The sequence below is a fragment of the Gossypium arboreum genome, chromosome 12 (assembly GCF_025698485.1).
Source record: "Gossypium arboreum isolate Shixiya-1 chromosome 12, ASM2569848v2, whole genome shotgun sequence".
In the NCBI taxonomy this organism is placed as follows: Eukaryota; Viridiplantae; Streptophyta; class Magnoliopsida; order Malvales; family Malvaceae; genus Gossypium; species Gossypium arboreum.
Window position 1 is genome coordinate 857096 of NC_069081.1, and position 22588 is coordinate 879683.

Genomic DNA, 22588 nt, shown 5'->3' on the forward strand with positions numbered 1-22588 from the left:
AAATCTTGTTTCAAAGCTTCTAAAACATCAAGATTAACTAAAAAGGACTTAATTGACTTACCAAATTAACTCCAAGCTTCAAATTCTTAGTTTTCTCTTTCATTTTTCTTTCCCTTTTTCTTTCTCTTTTTCTCCCCTGCTTCCCGTTTTCAATTCTGTTTCTATTCCCTTTTGTTTCTTTATTTCTCTTTTATATTTATTTGCTTTACTTATTTAATTAGCCTATATTATAATATATTTATTTTAAATATCTATTTTAACATCATTTACATATTTTACAATTGTACACATATTTAATTCTACATTTGTACCAATAATTTTATTACATTTGTCATTATTTAATTTATTTCTCAAACAAAAATCTCATAATTTAATAATTTAATTATTTAATTAACAAATATCTTTTACTTAAATTATAAGTAATTTAGTATTTAAATTACAAATGTACCAATATAATTTTTACACATGTATATTTTATTACCATATATTTATCAACTATTTAATTTATTTTAAATATAATATTCATTAAATAATCATGATAATTATAAAACCATAATAATAATAATTTTAATATATATAATATACACATTCAAGAAATATCTTGATTTTTCTTCCATTTGTCCTCAATTTATGTAAATGGCTTAATTGCCATTTTGGTCCTTTTTATTTTCTATTACTTTAGAATTAAACTTTTACCCTTTTTCAATTTAGTTCTTTTTCTAATTATTCTAAATTAAGCTAATTTCACCTAATTAAATCCTAATTAGACACACCACTAGGCTCATAAATATTTTTAATAATTATTTTCGAACTTATTTCACTAAGACAGAGGCCCTATAACTCACTTTTCCGGTGCCCGTGGATTTTGAGTCATTACATGGACTAGGACAAAACTAATTTAGCTTTGATGTGCCCTTGTCTCGAGACAGAGGCCACTTTGTTTTGAGGCATAAGTCAAGTTGTCTCAAGACCTATAAGGTTGATCTCTGGACCAAGTCTAATGTAACATCCCATATAGTAAAATTTATTCTTAAAGCCTCGAGACATGTTCTTCCTGTCTCGAGACTTTATGATAAATTAGCCTAGGTTGAATGTTTCAAAGTGACTAAATCATATCCAAAACTTCTTCAAACATACCTAAACATTACACAAACTCAAATAAACCAATTGGCACATGCAAAATACATTTAAACATCATCAAACCATAACAATTTCATGCATCAAAGCATAACCAACTAATTTGCATAATTCACACCTATATAAACAAACATGAATGACTACTAATTAAAGGATGAAATTCAACTTCAAAGACCTTATAGGTCAAGTACCAAATATGCCAAAATATTAACTTAAGCAACAATCTCAAATAACCTAGGTACATGTCATATAACCAAAACACATAAATACATACAAAAGAGGTAACAAGATGTTTCCCAAGCTGAGTTATTGAGTTGGATGCTTGACTACTTCTAATATACGTCAACTCTCATCCAAAACATGTACACGGAAACAAACAATACAGTACATTGAATATTGAATACTCGGTAGTGCTAATATAATTCAAAACCAATATATTAATATTAAATTTGGGAGACATTTATTTTATAGTTTTACTATTTTTGATGAATTATATATATTTTAAAAATTATATAAAAAATTAATACGAGCGAGCCAGCTTGGGCTCGAGTTTTAGCGTTTTTATCCTAGTCAGACTTGGAAAAAATTTTAGGCTCATTTTTTGGCTGGGCCTAGCGAACAGGTATAAACTTTTGGTTGGGCCTGGCCTGACCCAACCCATGAGCACCTATAAATTTTGAAATTGATGTGAAATTTCTGTAACTATTGATAATGGAGGGCCATAGGAAGATGTGATTGAGATTGCTTTCAAAATCGAAGCTTAAAATTGAAAATTATTGTTATTTCAGTTTGGGACTAAATTGAATAAAATACAAAATTTTAGGGGCCTTCAAAAAATAAAATTGGATTGATTTATAATACGGTGTTATAAAAGGTTTGGAATTGATAAATTGAACCAAATTATTGTATAGATCGGGCATTAAACCAAAACCGAAGATAATCAGGGAAAAAATAAAATTGTTGATTAGCCCTTAAAGACTTGTTTGTTGTTGTTTTGCCAGGTAAGATCATATGAAACTTATTTTTTTGGTTCATGTTATAATTGAATTTTAATTATTTTGCTTATTAGTTTATATAAATGTAAATTTGGTGATTTTGGCATCAATTAGACTAAATTATAAAGTATGAAAAATGTGATATTTATGAATAGGTACAAGGTACAAAAATGGAAATTGAATTTTTACAAAATTGGTATGACATGTATATGTTGTTACAGGGATTGAAATGATATGATTACAGTAATAATGCTCGTGTGAACTTAGTAAAAGATTAGGATACATATGACATGACATTAGAGTCTAATATGGAATCGATTAGGAATTTACATGGTTATATGAGACCCAACAATTGTTCTAGATTCTCAGTTTATATGTATCATTGATTTAGTCTAGATTGGTAACCTCGATACAATGTCAGCTTGTGTAAGCAAATCCATAAATGTCAGCTTGTGTGAGCAACCCTGATCATTGTCAGCTTCTGTGAGCGCTATTGTCCCGTGTATTCGAGTTTGATTTACTAAGGTTCTTTCGGATGAAAATGTAACTTAGTGGAAATAGAATTATTGAAATGGATTGAATATGAATTAAACTATATATGCTTTTTAATAGATTATTAATTGGTACCAAATTGAATTATTTTATATGATTTATGTTATAAGTTCTTAATATGTAAATTGAAAACCATTAGTTGTATATGATGGTTTGCATATGATGTTACAAAATATGTCAAATGATGTCATGTTAAATACCAATGTGTTTTAAATGTTAGTTTGTTGAAATGTCAAGTTAAGTTAAGTAAGCATTTAATATGCTTACTCTGTTACCTCCCTTTTTTTATAGATTGTCAACTTGCTGAACGTGTCAAGCAGATCAACAAGAAGCTCACACTATCTCGTTTCTAATTTAGTAGTTTTTCAATCATTTAAAAGTTCGGTTTTGTGGCATGTATATAGGTGGTATGTATTTGTTAACATTGAATGATGACATAGCTTGCATAACTTTGCATAATGCTAATGCTTGTTGAGATGGTATGCTTTTGGTAAATGGTATGAGTTGTATATATTGCATTTGAAATGGTATTTTTTGGATGTTAATTGATAATGATAAATATGCATATGCTATTCAGTTAATGGTTTGACATATATACCTTGATAAATGAATGATATGTCTAAAGGTTGTTTAGATGTTATTAGTTGATGTGAGGATGAATATGGTTGTCTGTACTTGTTTAGTTATGTGTATGGAATGTTTTAATTCAAGAAAACTAGTTAATTGTGCTCAATATGTGAAGGTTATATGGCAGTCTTGAAATGGGTATCAAATAACTCAAATTTTACTAAAAACAGAGTTCATATCCCGATGAGCAATCTTCCTCATCGCAACGTCGGCAGACAATGAGTCACGTCACGATGTCGAGTGACCTGAGATCATGACGTGATAAACTATTTTACGATGTCACGGCATGGAGGATGTGACGTCACTACGTCGACCAGAAATTTTGAAACTTTATAATTTGGTAATATTTTGTATTCAAGTCAACAAAAGAGCTTACGTAAGCTCGACTGAGACTCGGAACAATGTTTATCGTAATGTAAATATGTTTACGACATGATTGAATGAATTATGTACTTTCTATTTGATGGTAGTTGCTCTGGAAACGACTATAGCATTTTGTAGCTCGAACTCAGCGATCGGGTCAGGCAAGAGGTGTTATAGGGTATATTGTGAGAAAAAAAATGTTCTAGATATTAAATTTAAGGACTAAATCGAATAAAATGCATCCATATGTATAATGTATTGAATTGTAATAGAGTTGTATGATTAATGAATTTTTTGTATTCGGATTCAATTTCGTAGTTAAAGACGACACAAGACCATCCTAGGATAAAGGGAAATCCAAAGCCGTCAACAAATAAACATTCTGGTTTGTGCTTCCATAACTAGAGCTCAATAATTAATTAAATATATATATTTGATCCGATATATGTTCGAGAATGGCTAATTATCAAAATAAATGTGTTCGATATTAACGTATATACTTGATATATATATGTATGTATGTTTGATGATACGATACGATTAATAATGATGATATTTTCCCCATTAACGTTGTTGATAGAGTAACGAGTATAGTTGGTATGTCATAAGATCCATATTGATAGGTGGGAGATTTAACGCTATGCGCATATATATATATATATATTGTGATAGTTTTCTAATACCCTAGAGGTCGAGAATGTATCACCAGCTCAAATACCCTAGGGTATGAACATATTCTAGTGTGGTTGGTGGGATCAGTGTATTTATGCCCGATTAGCACTTTAGTGCATATTTGGTATAATAGTGGATTAATCCAAGTATTCATTATTATATCTGATTTGATTAATAGGGGTTAAAATGTAAAATTGATATCTTGAATATGTATTGAATTGATACTAGACATTGATTTTAATGAGCATGATCTTGTTATGTTAAATCAGATGCAAATACCCTGGGGTGCATTGGAAATTATATCGAATTGTCGAGTAAAGCATAGATGAGAACTAGTTGAAATGATAAATGAATTATTAATATATACATATCTTTGATATTAGGGTGAAATGGCTAGTTGGTTAGCTTGGGTTAATATGCTATTTATGTTATTTAAATTTAGTTATGTTTATAATTGAATTCGTGCTATGTTAGCATCACTAAGTATACTTTACTCAGCATACGAATTTGTTTGTTTCATGTGCAGATCTTGGATAAAGCTTAAGAAGTCTTGTGGTCAAGCATCCAAGCCTCAAGCTCAACTTGGAAGTTATTGCAATCTTATTTTGCATTTATTTATATGTTTTAAAATCATATGACATGTACCTAGGTTGGTTGACTTATAACTTAACTTAGTTATGGCACTTTTGGTAGTCGACCTATAATATTAGTTTAGTTGAATTTCATCTTTTGATCAATAGTTACTTAGGTTCAATTATGTGAGTTTGAATGTGTTAATTGGTTGATTTAGTTATGATGTATTGAAGGTTAAAATTTGGTATTGTTTGAATGTGTTTAGATAGGTCAATTGGATGAATATGATTTGTGGTACATTTTAGGTGTGTTTGAGTTCAATTGTTTAAGGTTTTGAACACTTAAAAATGCAAGATTTTGACCATTTGGTCAGTAAGTCTCAAGATAGGAAGAACAAATTTCACTTAAACTTTTTATTCTATAGTTTGAGGTCTTGAAACAGACTTGTATAGTCTTGAGACAAATGACCTTTGTCTCGAGACAAAAGAATATTGAAACTAAACAAAATTTACCCTGCTCTAGGTCTTGAGACATGAAGCACTTGTCTCGAGACATTCAAACATCAAAGCAAAAATAGGACAACATGAAGGTTGGTCTTGAGACCTAGTCTCGAGACATAAAAGACCTTGCCTCGATACATAACATGTAATGTCTCGAGACATGTTGACTTTGAAGCCAAAATTCTAAAATAATTTATGACCTATCTTAAGACATAACTTTAAATTTGAACATTTGAGTTTGAATTCAAGTCTTAAATCTAAAATCAACTCGTATAACCTTGTAAATTCATGAAATGAATTCAATGGGTGCATAAATACAAGCATATGAGTTATTTGATGATTGAAGTTGAATGTATTTTTGTTTTAGTAATTTAAGTTGCTTCAGCGATGTAATGTGACATCACACATTTGAATCTGGTGGTTGGGTTGAGTTTGGGGTGTTACAATTCCCACTTTTGGCCCATAGCGAGTCGAAAGGACCTGCAAATCTAAGGCCTTCTAAAGAAGGTGGACATGAACAAAGACAAGAACCTGAAAGAGAATAAAGAGTTGAACTGAAGCAAGTGTTTGCTAGGGAAGGAAGGCCAACACAAAAGGCCTTTTTTTTTTCCAAACATTAAATCAGTTTCATTATTCCTCTTCCACCTCCTGTTCCCTCTGCACTTGAACTTCAACCTCAACCTAAACCTCCCTTATTTTCTTATTTTAGCTTCAATGTTTGAATGTCTCGAGACAATGGGTTCTTGTCTCGAGACTTGACTAGGACAAAACTAATTTAGCTTTGATGTGCCCTTGTCTCGAGACAGAGGCCACTTTGTTTTGAGGCATAATTCAAGTTGTCTCGAGACCTATAAGGTTGATCTCTAGACCAAGTCTAATGTAACATCCCATATAGTAAAATTTATTCTTAAAGCCTCGAGATATGTTCTTCCTGTCTCGAGACTTTATGATAAATTAGCCTAGGTTGAATGTTTCAAAGTGACTAAATCATATCCAAAACTTCTTCAAACATACCTAAACATTACACAAACTCAAATAAACCAATTGGCACATGCAAAATACATTTAAACATCATCAAACCATAACAATTTCATGCATCAAAGCATAACCAACTAATTTGCATAATTCACACCTATATAAACAAACACGAATGACTACTAATTAAAGGATGAAATTCAACTTCAAAGACCTTATAGGTCAAGTACCAAATATGCCAAAATATTAACTTAAGCAAGAATCTCAAATAACTTAGGTACATGTCATATAACCAAAACACATAAATACATACAAAAGAGGTAACAAGATGTTTCCCAAGCTGAGTTATTGAGTTGGATGCTTGACTACTTCTAATATACGTCAACTCTCATCCGAAACATGTACACGGAAACAAACAATACAGTACATTGAATATTGAATACTCAGTAGTGCTAATATAATTCAAAACCAATATATTAATATTAAATTAAAGCAAATATATGAATATGACATCAACTATATTACTTTACTTTATCACAATATCAATAATCATATCATTCCCAAACTTTCTTGTCCGATACTTATTTCAATATCTCGTAATTTCATATCGTGATATGTTCAATATTTCAACATGTCATACATTATCATTTGCAACACTTACTCGTTTCGACCCTTATAAATCGACGATAGACTTTAGGGCGAATATTTGTATCTATATAACGAGTAAGTTCACGACCCTCTTGGAATTGAGACTACTCAATCTGAATGTCAATATATGTCCGCGAATCTCCGGAAATTGGGACTGCTCACGACCATCTGGGAATTGGGGCTAATAAATCACTGATACTGGTGACCCTATGGCATGCCAAATATACTCAAATTACGTCTAACATTGTTTAAGGGGCATGATCAATATTATCACAATTATAACATAATTCAACATGATATCAAGATCTCAATAACATATATACATCTATATCAAACATATATGTACATGCGTGCATGCATATATATAAATCACAATGTAATCATTCATAGTTCAATTTTGACAATCATAACATCAAATTCATCATCTCTTATTTTTTGGGGAAAGATACAATTACCTGGACATTTATTTCATATTCGTTTATAACGTCTTATTAGACTATGAACTAGTTATTGAAAGAGAATTATAGAAGCACAAACTAGAAATGACTATTTGTCAACAACTTTGGCTTTCCCTTTGTCTCGAGCCGGTCGTACATTGTCTTTAACTATGAAATTAAACTTGAATACAAAAATTCATTAATCACATAATTCAAACATAATCTACAATAATTTAAACATGAATACATTTATTACAATTTAATCCTTTGAATTCCTAATGCTTGAAACGCTCGTACCTCATTATTTACTCAATCGAATTAAAAAAATAAAACTCAATGGCTATGCGATCTCCTCTAACTCATATTATTAATGGTAAAATTATTTACTAAACCATGGATCAATTTAACACTATATACTTGTTCTAAATTTCAATTTATTTTAGTCACTTTGTAATTTAGTCTTTGTACTATTTACTTTAATGACTTAATCAGTTTAACTACTAATTATTTCTATTTCTTAACCCGTATTTGTCTCGTAACTTTTTCGTTATAACTTTCCAAACAGTTCGTGTTATTAAATTCGGTCTAAAATCGGATTGTTATATATACAAAACATATATGAGTATCTTGTTAGAGACATATATAAGGTCGAGTAAGTAGTGGGATTGATGTGCAAATATTGCTATAGGGATGGATTTTTTTTGGGAAGCATATCTATTATGGCGGAACTTCAATCTTTTATTTCAAGAATACTACTGGCGAAATATTGTCCCCGACATTTGGAAAAGTAACTTAAAAGGAGGCGACATTTGTTTCCAGGGAATTGACATTCAAATTTGGGATGGTGGAAACGTATCGATTGTGGACAATGGATTATCCTTAATCTAGGAATACCAACATCGAATCTACGCTCATGGGACCATCATTGGAAGACGGAATTATGGTCCAGATCATTCCCCTTGTTCCAACAGGGTGACAGATTTGTTTGAAAGTTCAACTACTCAGGTAATCTTACGGTCAAAGAGGCTAACAAATGGCGTATAAAACTATCTGCAACAACTGCTTGCCAATTCGAGCAGAACTTGATAAAGATATACCTGGTATCGATTCTCGTTGCCCACCGTGTTTCACGGAAGATAAAACACTAGACCATCTTTTGCATGAGCGGTCTAGTTCATACCCAAAAGCTACAGGCTTCTGATATACAGGGATGGATTGTAAGTTGGGTGGGGGATTTAAAATTTGATAGGTATGAGTATGACCGCCATTTTAAATACAGAAAATTCATTATTACTCTTTGGCAAATCTGGATCCAAAGCAAATCCATCTGCTTTTCGAGCAACACCGCTAACCCTTTACAGACTGTTTATGCAATTTCAGGATATTGCAAGTACCTTTGTTCAGTATATCAAACCGAGGAAACCAACGCTAACACCAGAGTCAACCAGGAATCCTTTATATCTCCAAACCAATCACTGCTCCGCTCAAATACACCTGTGAGTCACCTCTTAGTGTTACCGTTGCCGCAAACAGCAACAGGTCAGGCAAACGATCAACCCCAATATCATCAGACAAAGAACTTCAGCAGGTTCCAGATTGCAATGCAAGTTGTTCCTACGCCAAGCTTTACTGCATCTTGATACAGTTTCTATTTTCTTTTGACCATGTATTAAAAAAAAAAAGTGTCATTCATTATAACAGCAAAAGAGCTGATTTTTGGGCTACAAGTCCAGTATTTGTTGAAATTCATTTGATATTTATGCTTTAAGTTAATCCTTTAGTCTTATAGTGAAGGATGTTAGGTTAGTATGAAGTTGATGATGATTACCAAGCGGGTTATCACGTCAATTTGATATTTTTTGAAAGATTAATAATTAAATTTAGCTAAAAAAAAGAATAATGTCTAAATTGATAAAAAATATAAATATTGAAGGCTAAATTTACAATTATGCCTATTATTTTTGGCTATGGGTCCAAGTTTTTGCCTGTTCAGCCTTTATGGACAAGGCTTGATGCAACTCGTTTAAGGCCTGCCCATGTTTTGAAGGGATTTTGTGTTTTCTATTTTCCTAGTTGTTATTACAAATATCATTCCCACCTCATAGTTGTATTATTTTTATTGTCATAATTATTATATTTAAATATTATATTTAATATTTTTATACATAAAAATATATTTATGCAATTTTATATCATTTAAATACAACTCACACTACTAAAACTATTACACAGTGTTAGATTGCGAATTGACCAAAGACAGGACATGGTTCCTTTTAGAAATTACAAACATTATTATTATCACATATTTTTATTTATTTAAACTAAATAATATATATAGGTTAATTCTACACAACACCCTTAAACTATTATCAATATTTTAAATTAGTCCCTAAATTTCAAAGCATTAATTGAGTCCTTAAAGTGTTATCATTGTATCAATTAAGTCCTTGACTTATCCTAAGGAAGTCAATTTTGTTGTTAAATACTAGTCCGGATCTAGCGTTGATCAAATTGTAAGCAAGTGTGCGTATATTGCATGAACAACTTAAATCTATCATCTTTAAAAAAAAAGATAATGTTAATAAAATTAGAAGAATATTTCTTTAATGTTGAGTCTAAGTTATCCATACAATAAATATACGTGCATTTACAATTTAATTCATGTATTTTAAATATGTTGAACCATAATTCAAGCTGAAAAAGAAAAGCTAGGGTTTTTCCCTTGGCTTTTGTATGTATGTAAATTCCATGCATCAATAATTTCAATTTAGCAGCAAAAAGAAAAAGAAAAAAAAAATGGCTCTTCACTGGTTCTTCTTCTTGAGATGGAGAAAGATTGTCAGTAAAATGGGATCAAGTGTTGCTGTCAATGTCCAATGACTGTCTACTCGTGGCAAAAAAAAAAAAAAAGAGCAGCTCAAAACTTAAAAACACATTCAGACGAGAGCTGGCTGTGTTGCAGCAGCTGTAAATAAATAAATAAAAAAAAGTAATATTATTTAACAATTAACATGTTATCCTACAACACTGCAAGGAAGCCATTGGTAATAACCCCATTACCATTTTGCTTCCCAGATTTTGACACCCTCGAAATTCGGTTGAAGATTGAACTATGTCTATGTCGGAGCTATCTCTAATATTTGTACTCTAAATATTGCAGGAAACATGCGGAAACATGTTTGACTAGGAACAACATGGCTTCTCTTTTAACCTGTTTCTTAATTTTTGCCTTTATTAATATTACCTAATCAAATTTTTTTTCTCAATTTAGTACATTAAATTTGGTTTCAATGTTTAATTTGATATTTAGACCAAATAGCATCACGTAGCCGAATGAATATTTGACGCATGTGTTCTAGTAAAAAAACGTATGATACTTAATTGTATTAAAAAAAATTCAAGTATCATACTGAACATTAAAGTTAAATGTATGTATTTAACTAAGACAAAAAAAAAATTCAAGTATCAAATCGATAAAAGAAAAAATAACTTAGTTACCAAAATAAACACGAAAATCAAACTCCAGTATTAAATTAAGATAAAAAAAACTCAAATACTAAATTATGCATTAAAACTAAACTCAAATACAAAAAAGTGAGAGAAAAATGAAAACCCAGATTTGTTTCACTTAACCAAATACATAAAAACAAACATCATAGTTAAATGTTGATGTTTGTTGGATAGATGCAGTGTTTTCCCATCCTTTATTATTGTCTCTTTGTTTTCATGAAAATTAAATGAATAAATAAGTAAATAAACTTTTGTGTGGAAATTTTCATTGTTCTCATGTGAACCCAACTATTCCAGTTCATGAAAAAGGAGCAAAAAGAGAAATCCTTTTAAGTCTCTCCATTTTTTTTTTTTGGGGGGGAGCTTTTTAGTGGGATATTCTTTATCTTATAAATTTAGAATGTAAAAATAATAATAATAATAATAATAAAATAAAAATAAAAATAGACTTTTGGCCTAGTGAAAACTTGAAGTTTAAGATTTTCTCTGCTTTTCTTTTTATTACCAAGTGGCTGCTAACCTCTCACTTTCAAAAATATATATTAATTTTTTCAATATAATGATATGAAATATATACCTTAGCAATTTTTATACGAATGAATAAATATTATATATTATATATTTTATTTTTTTAAAGAGAAATTTATTAATTCTGAATGAAACGATATAATTTAAAATACACATTTAAAATATACGTATTAATTCACAAAAAATATACATATTAAAATTTAGAGGTTGAGAATAAAATTAAAAAATTTACTTTAAAAGAACCACAAAACAAGAAACCAATACGTATGAAAAATTTTCCCACCAATTATTAAGGGAATCACTTTCTATTACTTGTGGAAAAATAATTCCCAAAGAAATATTACGTTTCAAGGAAAGTAAACTATTTTTTTTTTTACCAAATGTTTGAATCACATTCCAACCAATTAAATTTCTTGAAAAGTTTTTAAACTTGTTTATGAATTGAATTATTCACTTAAACCCAAGGCCCACCTGAAATTTGAAAAGGTTTTTTTATAATATATAATGCTACTATAATGTGAACATTAAAAATATTAAGATGAACATATATAAAATTTTAATAAATAAAATATATATATATATAAATAATATAAATATATCTTTATTGTTTTAAAATAATATCGATGACCTAAAATAAGTTTGGATTAGCTATTTACAAATATGAGCGATCTTTAAAAAAGAAGAAGTAAAACTCAGGATTAAAATATATATTTAAAAATATATATAGAGAGAGAAATAGAGTAAATTCAATAAAAGTATTATAATACAAAATTTAACTATAACAAAAAGGAAAAAGAAAATTCTGAGCAATCAATCTTTTCCATTTCCTTTTCTGGAGTTATATCTATAACATCAAACCTTTTTCTTGTATTTTCTCATGCTTTTATTTTCATTTTATCTATCACTTGATGTGTTTGATAGGTTACCCATTAGAATAAAAATTAAAAAATAAAAAAAACAATTAAAATGTGTTTAAAATTTAAAAACCTTGTAAAGTGATTGACATATCAATTTTCATCACATTTCCAAATATCCTTTTACAATTTCAAGGTTAAATTTTCATATAAAAAACGTTTCTTTTAACCTTATAATTACTTTTTACTTCATTTTCACTCTAAGTTAATTCTTATATTTTGAAGAAATTTCAAGTTTAATTCTTATAAATAAATTAAATTGACAAATTTTAACAAAAATTACCGACGGTAATAATGATTTGACTAAAATGTTAATAAATTTTAACTGTATTGATGATTGGGTTTAAATATAAAGGATTAAATCTCAAAGTTTACTAAAGTACAAGGACTGATGTAAAATTTTGAGCAATGGTAATAAATGTAAAAGAAAAAAAATGAATGGTCCCTAGATACATATGTGGGTGTGAAAGGGGCAAAGTTTGAAGTCGGCAAGCAAAGACTAAAAAAAGAAAATAAAGTAGAATATTGTGAGGCAAAGTAAATTAAGGATTTTGTCCCCAGATTATGATTTAAGCAAAAAGGCAAATTTGTTGATAATGATTCTTTATTTTGTCGTATTAGGGAATAATTTTCAAAAGACATAAACAGCTAATTTACAATGCCCACTGCCCACAGCTTCATAATAAGACAAATTAAAATTAAAAAAAAAAAAATTCAAATTGGCCATTGGAAATCTAAACACTAAATAATTTTTTAAATTAACACAAAGCATATATTCTAAGCAAAAGCCTAGAAAGTCAATTAAAACACAGACAAGGTTCCTTGTCTTTATCCTTACTTGCTCTTTCTCCTACCACTTAGTGCCCATTAAACCATCCAAATCCAATACCCCTTCATTTTTATCTCTTGTGGTCCCTTGTTATAGAGTACTTCCAAAATTCCCAATCACTGTTTGATGAATGTAGTTTTTTTTTTTTTTTTTAGGGTTTTAATTTGTTTAGGGGAAACAGCTAAGAGATTGGAGATTGGCATTCAATCAAGTTGCTACCATTAATCATCATATTATATATTTGAAGTTAATGTTCATTATGAAGTAGTTGAATTTTCTACTCAGCTGACAAGAATTTATTAGAGTAGAAATGATTAGTTGAAATGTTTTGATCCCAAATTTGTTTTTTATTTGATCATGGCACACACATAATTAAGATGCCTCTCTCATGGAGATGCCAAAGTTTGATTTCATTTTCTAATAGGGAGGGTTTCAGAGTTGGCCACTCAACATTTTAACTTGGTAAACAAGTATCCACTTATTAGGTCATTTATGGTTATAATATGAAGAAACATTAAAGAATCACTGTCCTTACAACACTATAGTTCCAAGTACTTCACCATTGCCATGCCTAACAGACAAAAGGATTTGCTTGTCTGAAACCCAGAAACAATGTTTGGACATGGAGCAAAATCTTTATATTTAGGATTTATGTATACGCTGACTGTAGTTACGGTTAAGTGGAGACTATTAACAGTTAGGGTTGACGAAGTTCTTTATCTCCTCCATGAGGCAATAGAAGTGATTGTTGTTCGGCAAGAAGTAGAACCCGATCGTAGCTTTCTCTAGGAAGAGAAGGTTCACCTCTTGGCCGGATTTTTTAAGCCCTTCAACATATGCCAATTGCCAATCTTGAATGAGGTCCAAACCGGCCACGACAACAAGACTTTTGGGGAACTTAAGCCCTTCGAGGCTTCGACCCCGGGGACCAAATGGATTACAAGCTGGATGGTCTCTATCTTCCCCTTCCGGTAGATATGCCCTCCAATACCAGTCGCGGTCGTGCAGCGTGACAAAATACTTCCCATCCAATCGTTTTTCGGATTCTGTTCTTTTCTGCCCACCAAACATCGGATGAAGAAGAATGTTACCTAATACCTCGACATCAGCTTCGGCCGCTCTCACGGCTACATGGTGAGCTATATTTCCACCAGAACTATCACCAGCCAAGTAGACATGGACATTAGAATCCTTCCCACTTTGAAGCCAAGTTCTTGATTTAACCCACTTAAGAGCCGCCCAACCATCATCGTACGCGCAAGGGTATCTATGTTCAGGCGATCGGCGATAATTTACAGACACCACAACGGCCTTACAAAGGCTAACGAGGCGTCTACAAAAGGTGTCATAGATAGCACTATTAGCGGAGGAATGAGTGAAGCTTCCACCGTGGAAGAACACTATGACAGGAACAATCTCAGTTGTGCTCAAAGGTTTCTCAAGGTCTACCATGCCCCATTGAGCCTCATTCAACGAAGAAGGCTGATAAACCCGGTTTAGAAGACCGGTGGCACCGTCGACATGGTCAAAGGAGAAAACCCCATCGACAGGGTTTATATTGGCAGGGACTCTACGGTCGAGGAACTCAGATAAATCTCGGTTGAAGGTTCCATCAGGACGGCGTTGTAGATTGTAAGCTAGCTTGAAATTGGAAATGAGGACCCATGTATTCAATGGAACAACCCTCTAAAAAAAATCAAATCCAAACAATTAGGAGCTTTGATCACCAATAATAACATCAACCTCCCCCCCCCACCAAAAAAAAAAAAAAAACAAGCAACCAATGAAATTCAAAAATCTCCAAATCAAACTTAAATTTCAAATTTCAAACCTTTTTGTTCAACATATCAGACTAGGATATAATTTAACACAATCCCACAAATTATTCAGTCAAGAAAAGCTCATAATTAGACAAAAATTCGGTTAAACCCAACAATCAAACCCCCCACCCCTCCCAGAAGTAAAAAAAAAAGGTCAAATCTTTGGAAACCCAAGTTGAAACGAAAGTCAAATACCCCATGACACCAACTTCGCTAGAAATTAATAATAAAAAAAAGTCATCAGATCAATTCAATCTTCCAAAAAAATATATACCTTGGATTCATTGAGGTTGACTTCATTGCTACCGGCCATGGCCGAACAAACCAGACTGGAAAAGAACTCCAAGAAGGAAAAGCAAAAACAAAAGGTTTTAAAGAAAACCCCCAAGAAAGGAAATGAAACTTATCTTCCCAAAGGAAGCCTCATAACAACAAGAGAGAAAGAAAAAAAACACTAAAAAGTAAGAGTGTTTGTACGTTGTCTATTTGCCCCCACCCTTCCTTTTATTTATTTGGTTTCTTGGGTTTTTTTTTTTTGCTCTTTTGTACTAGAGTCTCTATACTCTCCCTCTTTTCTTTGGCTTTTCTTTTTTGTTCTGAACAAGAAGAGACGCTTCCTTTCTGAAGAACAGAAGAACCCAACACCACTAAATAGAGAGAGAGAAATGGAAGAGAGAAAGAGAGGAAAATAACAGAGAGAGGACGCAAAGATCTGAGTGTATGTGTGTCTACCTATATAATGTTTAAAGAAAGGAAGTATATAAAATATACAAAAGAGATAGAGAGAGAGGGAAAGGAAGTTTTTTTTTTTTTTAGAAAAAAAAATTGTCAAAGGAGAGGGAAGAGAAATGACGGAGGAGAACAGAAACGATAGAGACGACATAGCGGGGCGGCGGAATTATACTGTTCATAGTGGGTCCTACATTCTTCTCTACCCCTTTCTTTTCCCTTTTTTTATCTCAAAATTAGTTTAAATCAGTTGAATCAAGCAATTCAACTAAATTTATTATTTTCAATTTTTTTTAAAATTTTAAATAATTTATTTAATTAAACTATATAAATTAATTAGATTAACGAACTAGAATTTTGAAAATCAGACTAATTTAATTTTTATTAATTTTAAAATTAGCAGCTACAATTAATTAATTATATTGTTATTATTTTTCGTCAATTGTATATAAATTTATTTAATATAATAATAAATTTAGCCACAAAACTTACGTATGTTTATTTTATTTATATATTTTAAGCTAAAGTTTATATACGTGAACATATTTAGATTTTTTTAAATTATATTTTGTAATTTTTTTAGAAACAAGTCCAAATTAATATAACATTATATATTACATTTGAGATGGAAAAGTGAAGGATAATTGCACAACCCTTCTTATATTCTTTATTCCACAAAAATCTGTACTTGAGGTTTGGACGATAGAATACGTATTTGAACAGAGTCGATAATAATTCTTTTTCCAGGGAAAAAAATGCAAAAGGGAAAGTACTACTTCAAAGATCACTTCAGACAGGTTCTGAAAATTTGTTTTTTAAAATAAAAGACAGTTTCTGGAAATAGCCAAAACCTAGCCGTGGCAATAGCTGTACTAAACAGCAATTTTTTTCGCTAAAAAACAAAATAATAAAAGAAGATGAAAAAGCAAAGAAAGGAGACAAGAGTTTCCTGCGTGCGGCCGACGCCAAGGCACGTGGCGACAAAGGGTTCCGTCTCGACTCTTTTAGTCTTTTGTCCGAAAACCACCGTCGGAAATGCCTAAGTTACCCTCGTTTCCCCCACGGAAACCACGAAACAGCCACTGAGAACGACATGTTTTTTGTCCGTTAGTGTAAAGCGCGTGACGGCATGTTTTTTGTCAGAGCCTGAGAGACTAACAAGGCTTTTGCCTTTTTCTTTTTTTTTTCTTCTCTTTTTTATTTTTAATTATCTAATATAATTTTTTCTAGGGTCATCTAATGTGGGCTTTGGATTTTGTCGTATTCTATGGAAGCATGAATATCTATCAATCGTGGGATTTGGACACGTGGCATTCTCTGGAAACTCCTATTATTGGACGGGCCCCATGTGAACACACTCCCTTTGAAGATCTCACTCATAGGAATACAATGTTTTCAATATGGAAATTATTAAAAAATTATTATTTTTTTTTAAAAGTAAAAGCTTTAAAAATGTATTGGGACCCCCTGCGGTTCCAGAACCTATAAGCCCTGTGGGATCGCCACGTGATCTCGTCTCAGCTTCCTCTTTTGCGGTTGATTGATAGATTTTTTCCTGTGAACATACCTATGTGGGTCCCAACTAAAATTGAATCTCTGCCGTTGGTTTTCTTTAATGGAAAGATCCAAGCAAGCCATAGGCACCTGATGACCGGATTCAGCTTAAAATAGTTAGATCGGAGAGAGGGAACTATTTTCTTTTTCAAATAAAAATATTTTATTGTTAATTAATTTTTATAAAATAATTTTTTCACCTTTAATTTTAAAAAACTTATAAAATTATAATTTTATAAAAAATATTAATTATTTAATACAGAGACAATTTCCACATCGGATTTATCAAATTTTAATAGGATATAAATTTTGACTATTTGCCACGTATAGGAATTCGATTAGACGAAACTATAAATGGAAATTTGTCTTAATTAACAATGTTAATATTATTAAGTACCCAATTATGACACAAAATGACAAAACCATGAACATATGACACCCATCAATCCTCAAACGCAGACAAGACATTAGACATGCTTTTTTATAGCAACGTATAGGGTGAAATGATAAACTTTATATTGGGTTTGAAATTAAATTGTGATTAAAACACATTTTTACTAGTTACAACTTAATAATTTTATAAGGGTTTAAAAGAAAATTTTACCAAATTAAAAGAAACCCAAAACCCCCACCTACTCTCTTAGTGCCAACACTTGATCATTTTGTTTTTCCATTGATGGGAAAAGTCTAACAAATATAATATATTCCAAAGATTCTTTGCATAATTGCCCATAGAATTTTTTCTATTTTATTCTTTCATCCTTTTATTATTATTATTATTCTTTCCTTTCTTGCATTGACCTTGTCTAGCCAAAAACATCCAATATTTTTATTTAAAATATTGTTAGTGATGATGGGATGACAAAAACAATGACTAAAAAATATTCAAAAATTCCCAACTATGTAATATTCTTTTAAATAATGAGAATTAAAACAGAAATTAGATAATGCATACCAAATAATCCAAACATTGATGGACATATAGACATATGTTCTATTTGGGGTGAGTTTGCCTAAGACAAAAATTAACTCCCACCGTCCATTCAAATCTATCCTTAGTTTATCTTTAATCTTATTATGTTTTTAGTCCCTATAAATCTTTTCACTTTTAATTTCGTTTTTTTTATTATTTAAATTCGCGTGGAAATAAAAAAAATTGGAAAGAAATGAATAATTGAACCACTAAAAGCCAAATGTCTTGTTCAATTTCATTGCTTTTATAGACACATGTTTCATGTAGTTTTATCTTGTTCAAATTGGTTCTTGACCAAACTTGACAAATAAGTAAAGAATAATCCAAACACTAAAATCCAAATGTCTTCTTCAAATTCATTGCTTTTGGATTGTTAGTTATCTTATATTAAACTCGAGATACTTTTTTTTCCTTTCTATAAAAACACTAATTTTATTTATTCACTCCTCCCTTTATAAATTACTCTTACCTGTACGTTATTGATTAAGCTGGAATCATAACATAATTAATAATTAATTTACTTAAATTTTAATTAAAAATAAAATAAAAATACTATTACTAGATGTCATAATAAATGTTCCATTTATTTTTGGATAATTGATAAAAAATTAAATTTTAAAATTAAAAAGATGAAAAATTAAATGAAGGACTAAAATAATTTTTTATAAAATTAGAGGGTAAATAAATGATTATGCCCGTATACATAAATAACAAAATAGTTAAATTTAATTTAATTTACATATATAATAACTTTTATAAAAAAAAATGCGGTGGTCGTAACGGAAGGTGGCTAAGCATGTGCCACGCACACCCTATTACCAAACATGTTGTTATGGTCGTGTACCGCTGTAACCGCTTCCTATCTTTCTTTGCTTATTTATTATTCATTTATTTAAATTTAATTGTCCTTTTTTGTTTAATGTAAAAATCTTACAAGTATATGTTTGTTAACTTAGCTCCTATAATATTTATTAAATCATTAATGTCAAATAAATAAGAATAATTATGTTGGTCTATGGACCGACCGAACACAAACCAACTAGCTTTGCTACACATCTAAAAACATTTGGTAATTATTTGTACACATCACTATTATTTTTAGTACCACTCATTTTTTTTAACTTTAAAATAAATACTAAAAAATTATCCATGTTAAATATTAATTCGAGATTAATATTTTGGTATTTAAAAATCGAAATATTTAGAACTATTTATAACTTTTCTTCAACCCTTAAATAAAAAAGATAATACAGTTCAGTGCACTCGAACTTATATCTTCCTATATGGATAATAATAATCATATTAATCGAACTGAGACTACAATAAATATTAGATAAAACCCATAGATATGAAAATGGAAACCATCTTACGCCCATTGAAATCCAAGAAAGAGTGTCCCGAAATTATTAGGAAGGTAAGGAGAAAGAACAATCATGTGCAATCGGCACTTACTAAACCTACTAATATTTTCTTCTCAATACAAATTTGTCTTTTCTCCTCCTCCTCTTCAAACTTTTGGTAGTATTATGACCAAAATTGTAGAGACTTCCAATTGTCACACTAATCGCATGCCAACTTTTCTAAAAAAAAAATCTTTTTTTCACATAGTGGTGAATTAAAAAATAATTTTATTACAATAAAGATACTCAGAACTATTTATATTCCCTCTTCAACTCATTGCATTCGAATTCACATTTTTCTGCATTGACAATAATATCCATACTAATTGAATTAAGACTCAATCGACCAATATTAATAATGTTGTTTTGACATCATATATTACCTTCACTAAGGGCTAAGCAACTTCCATGTGGAAAATAAGTAGGAGGGCATCAAAATTAAAAGGAAAAACAATGTACCATGAATTTATTTGGATGGATGATTATGTTTAAGAAATAAACTGAAAAAATCATGACCTAACACACTCTTCTATTATTATTTTCTTAGTATGTGTACATTGTATGTGTTTGGTCTTTAGAGTGATTAGGTTATTCTCCTTTTATGAATAAAAACAAAGAAAAGCTTAACAAATCACATGCCTCGTGCCTTTTTTTTTTTCTTCCTTTAATTAAAAGGACGTAACTTGGAATAAAAGAATAAATACAATATAAAAGGAATTATGAATGTTTGAATTGAAATTTTAAATTTATATAAAATAGTATTTTATGTTTGGGCTTTTATTAATTTTTATGTGCTAAGTTATTTTATTTTATTTTAAGTTTGAATATACTCGTATTTTTATAATGTTGATTTTGATTATAGTTATTTGAATAGAATATTTGTATCTGTACTTGTGGTTGTAAATATCGTGTATGTAATCGTAACATCGTTACAATTGTGTGTGTGTGTTTTATTTAAATTTTTATATATTTCAATAGTACCTTGAATTTTTATATATCTATTGACGTTAATTTGAGATCTCGAGGTGACAAAGATTTTATGTCTTGTCAAATTGATGTGTGACTTATCACCTCGAGAAAATGGTGGTGATTTGAGATTTGAGTTTCTGTTCATTTCATACTATTCTAGTAAATAACTGTATGACACAAATGAACTATCCGAGTAATTACAAAATAGAATCAAACTATTATAATGCAAACAGACTAAGAACTAATATAACCTAGACTAAAGCAAATGAACAGGATTAAACACGCATATGATAATCACACATAATGAAAGTTGAAAACCCATGCATATACTCGAATACTCAACACCCAAATCTCAAAAGATGAAATTGTAATGGAACGAATATACCCATTTAAGAAATCTTTAATCCTAAGGCACAAATTAGAGATTACCCAATTTAACTGAGAATTTATGCTTTCAAATGAAGATAAACCAAATGTGAATCGGATGCATGAATTTTTCTTATTTATTTTATTTCAATGTGAGACATTCTTTCTTTCTTTTTGTTATCTTTACAAGAAATCAAAGTCATACCAATAATGAACTTAATTTATAAATTTATGGAATAAAATTTTCATAGGTCAAGGTTTGAAATGGCATTTAGTTGATAAGATATATTTACCCATAAGAATAATTTTAAATAAATAAAATATTATTCTCGACATTGGTGAATAAAGTGAACATGTTTTGAAAATGGGATGGGATTGTAATGTGGGCGGGTTGGGGAATGAAGTGATCAATTGTTGGGTGGAAGGAGTCAACCACATACTTATATCTCTTTTAGGGTAAACTACAACATTAATCACTACATTATTCATAAGTTTTTATTTTGGTTAATGAAATACTTGAAAGTGTTTATTTAAATTAGAAATTACTAAGAAGTTTTTGTTTAAGATATTGGGTTATTAAGTTTTTATCTGACGGTCATCAACGTCGAAGATCATGGAGAAAAAAAGTATTTGAATTTTTGTTTGCAATCGCAGATTTATAACGTCTAAAGTTGTTTCATGAGAAAAAATTAAAACTATAAAAGAGAAGGGGAGAAAGAAAGTTTTCAATTGGTGTAGGTAGTGTGAACAAAAAAAGATGTATAATAACGATTTTAACAACCCAGTGACTTAATTGAAAATTTTTAAATAATTGAATGACTAAATTGTAACTTTTTAGTTAAGTGACCAAAACGAAAACTTATTCAAAATTTAGTGAATGAGGATGTAATTTACCCTAAAACTTACGATAGGTTAGTTTATAAGAGGGGTTCTTTTTAAAGTTAGGTGTGTGAAAGGACAGTCCGGAAACCTTTGATGTTTTTTGTCGTTAAATAAATGAAGCTAACCAATGGATGAGGCCAAGTCATGCAATTATGTTTTTATCATTTCCCATAAAGTCAAAATTTTTATTTTTATTTATTTATTTTTTTTTCAAAATGGTGGGCGAGAAAATTCAAATCCCATGCTTAGCTTACGTGTTTCGATAGCAATGCTAAATATTAATATTAAATTTAATATTTTTTTTAATAAATCATAAAAATAATCACTTTTGTTTGATCTAAATTATATTTTAGTCATTTATGTTATTGTTTCGTTACAAAATAGTAACTCTGTTGTTAAAATGAGTTTTAAATGCTAACTTAAATGTCTAGTTGTTGGGATGAAAATAAGTTTTTAATTCAATAACTTTAATTTAGACTGGTACATAAGATATCCAAGTTGGCATTTAAAACCTAGTTGGATTGCCATATAGGAATGTTGTTAAGAACGTAACGAAGCTTAACGATAGAGTGACCACTTCGTAACAAAGCGATAACGTAAGTGACTAAAACGTAATATTTCAAACATAAGTGACT

General features: G+C 30.1%; 1 protein-coding gene and 1 long non-coding RNA gene across 2 annotated transcripts; one reads left to right on the top strand and one right to left on the bottom strand.

The window, feature by feature from the left end:
* Positions 1 to 8346: 8346 nt before the first annotated feature.
* On the top strand, positions 8347 to 9185 carry LOC128285178 (uncharacterized). The gene is made up of 2 exons (XR_008275617.1): positions 8347 to 8728; positions 8860 to 9185. It is a non-coding gene; the product is annotated as an uncharacterized LOC128285178 (long non-coding RNA).
* A 4527-nt stretch (positions 9186 to 13712) lies between these two features.
* LOC108476584 (gibberellin receptor GID1B-like) lies at positions 13713 to 16060 on the bottom strand. Its single transcript, XM_017778832.2, has 2 exons — positions 15355 to 16060; positions 13713 to 14946 (listed from the first exon to the last, which is right to left on the bottom strand). Exons 1-2 carry the CDS (start codon positions 15391 to 15393, stop codon positions 13951 to 13953), a joined length of 1035 nt encoding a protein of 344 aa, XP_017634321.1. The 5' UTR covers positions 15394 to 16060; the 3' UTR covers positions 13713 to 13950.
* Positions 16061 to 22588: the final 6528 nt, after the last annotated feature.

Coding starts and splice junctions, on each gene's coding strand:
- LOC108476584 (XM_017778832.2), bottom strand. CDS start 15,393: ATGGCCGGTAGCAATGAAGTCAACCTCAATGAATCCAAG. Junction 14,947..15,354: donor TCAACCTCAATGAATCCAAG/GTATATATTTTT, acceptor GATTTTTTTTAG/AGGGTTGTTCCATTGAATAC.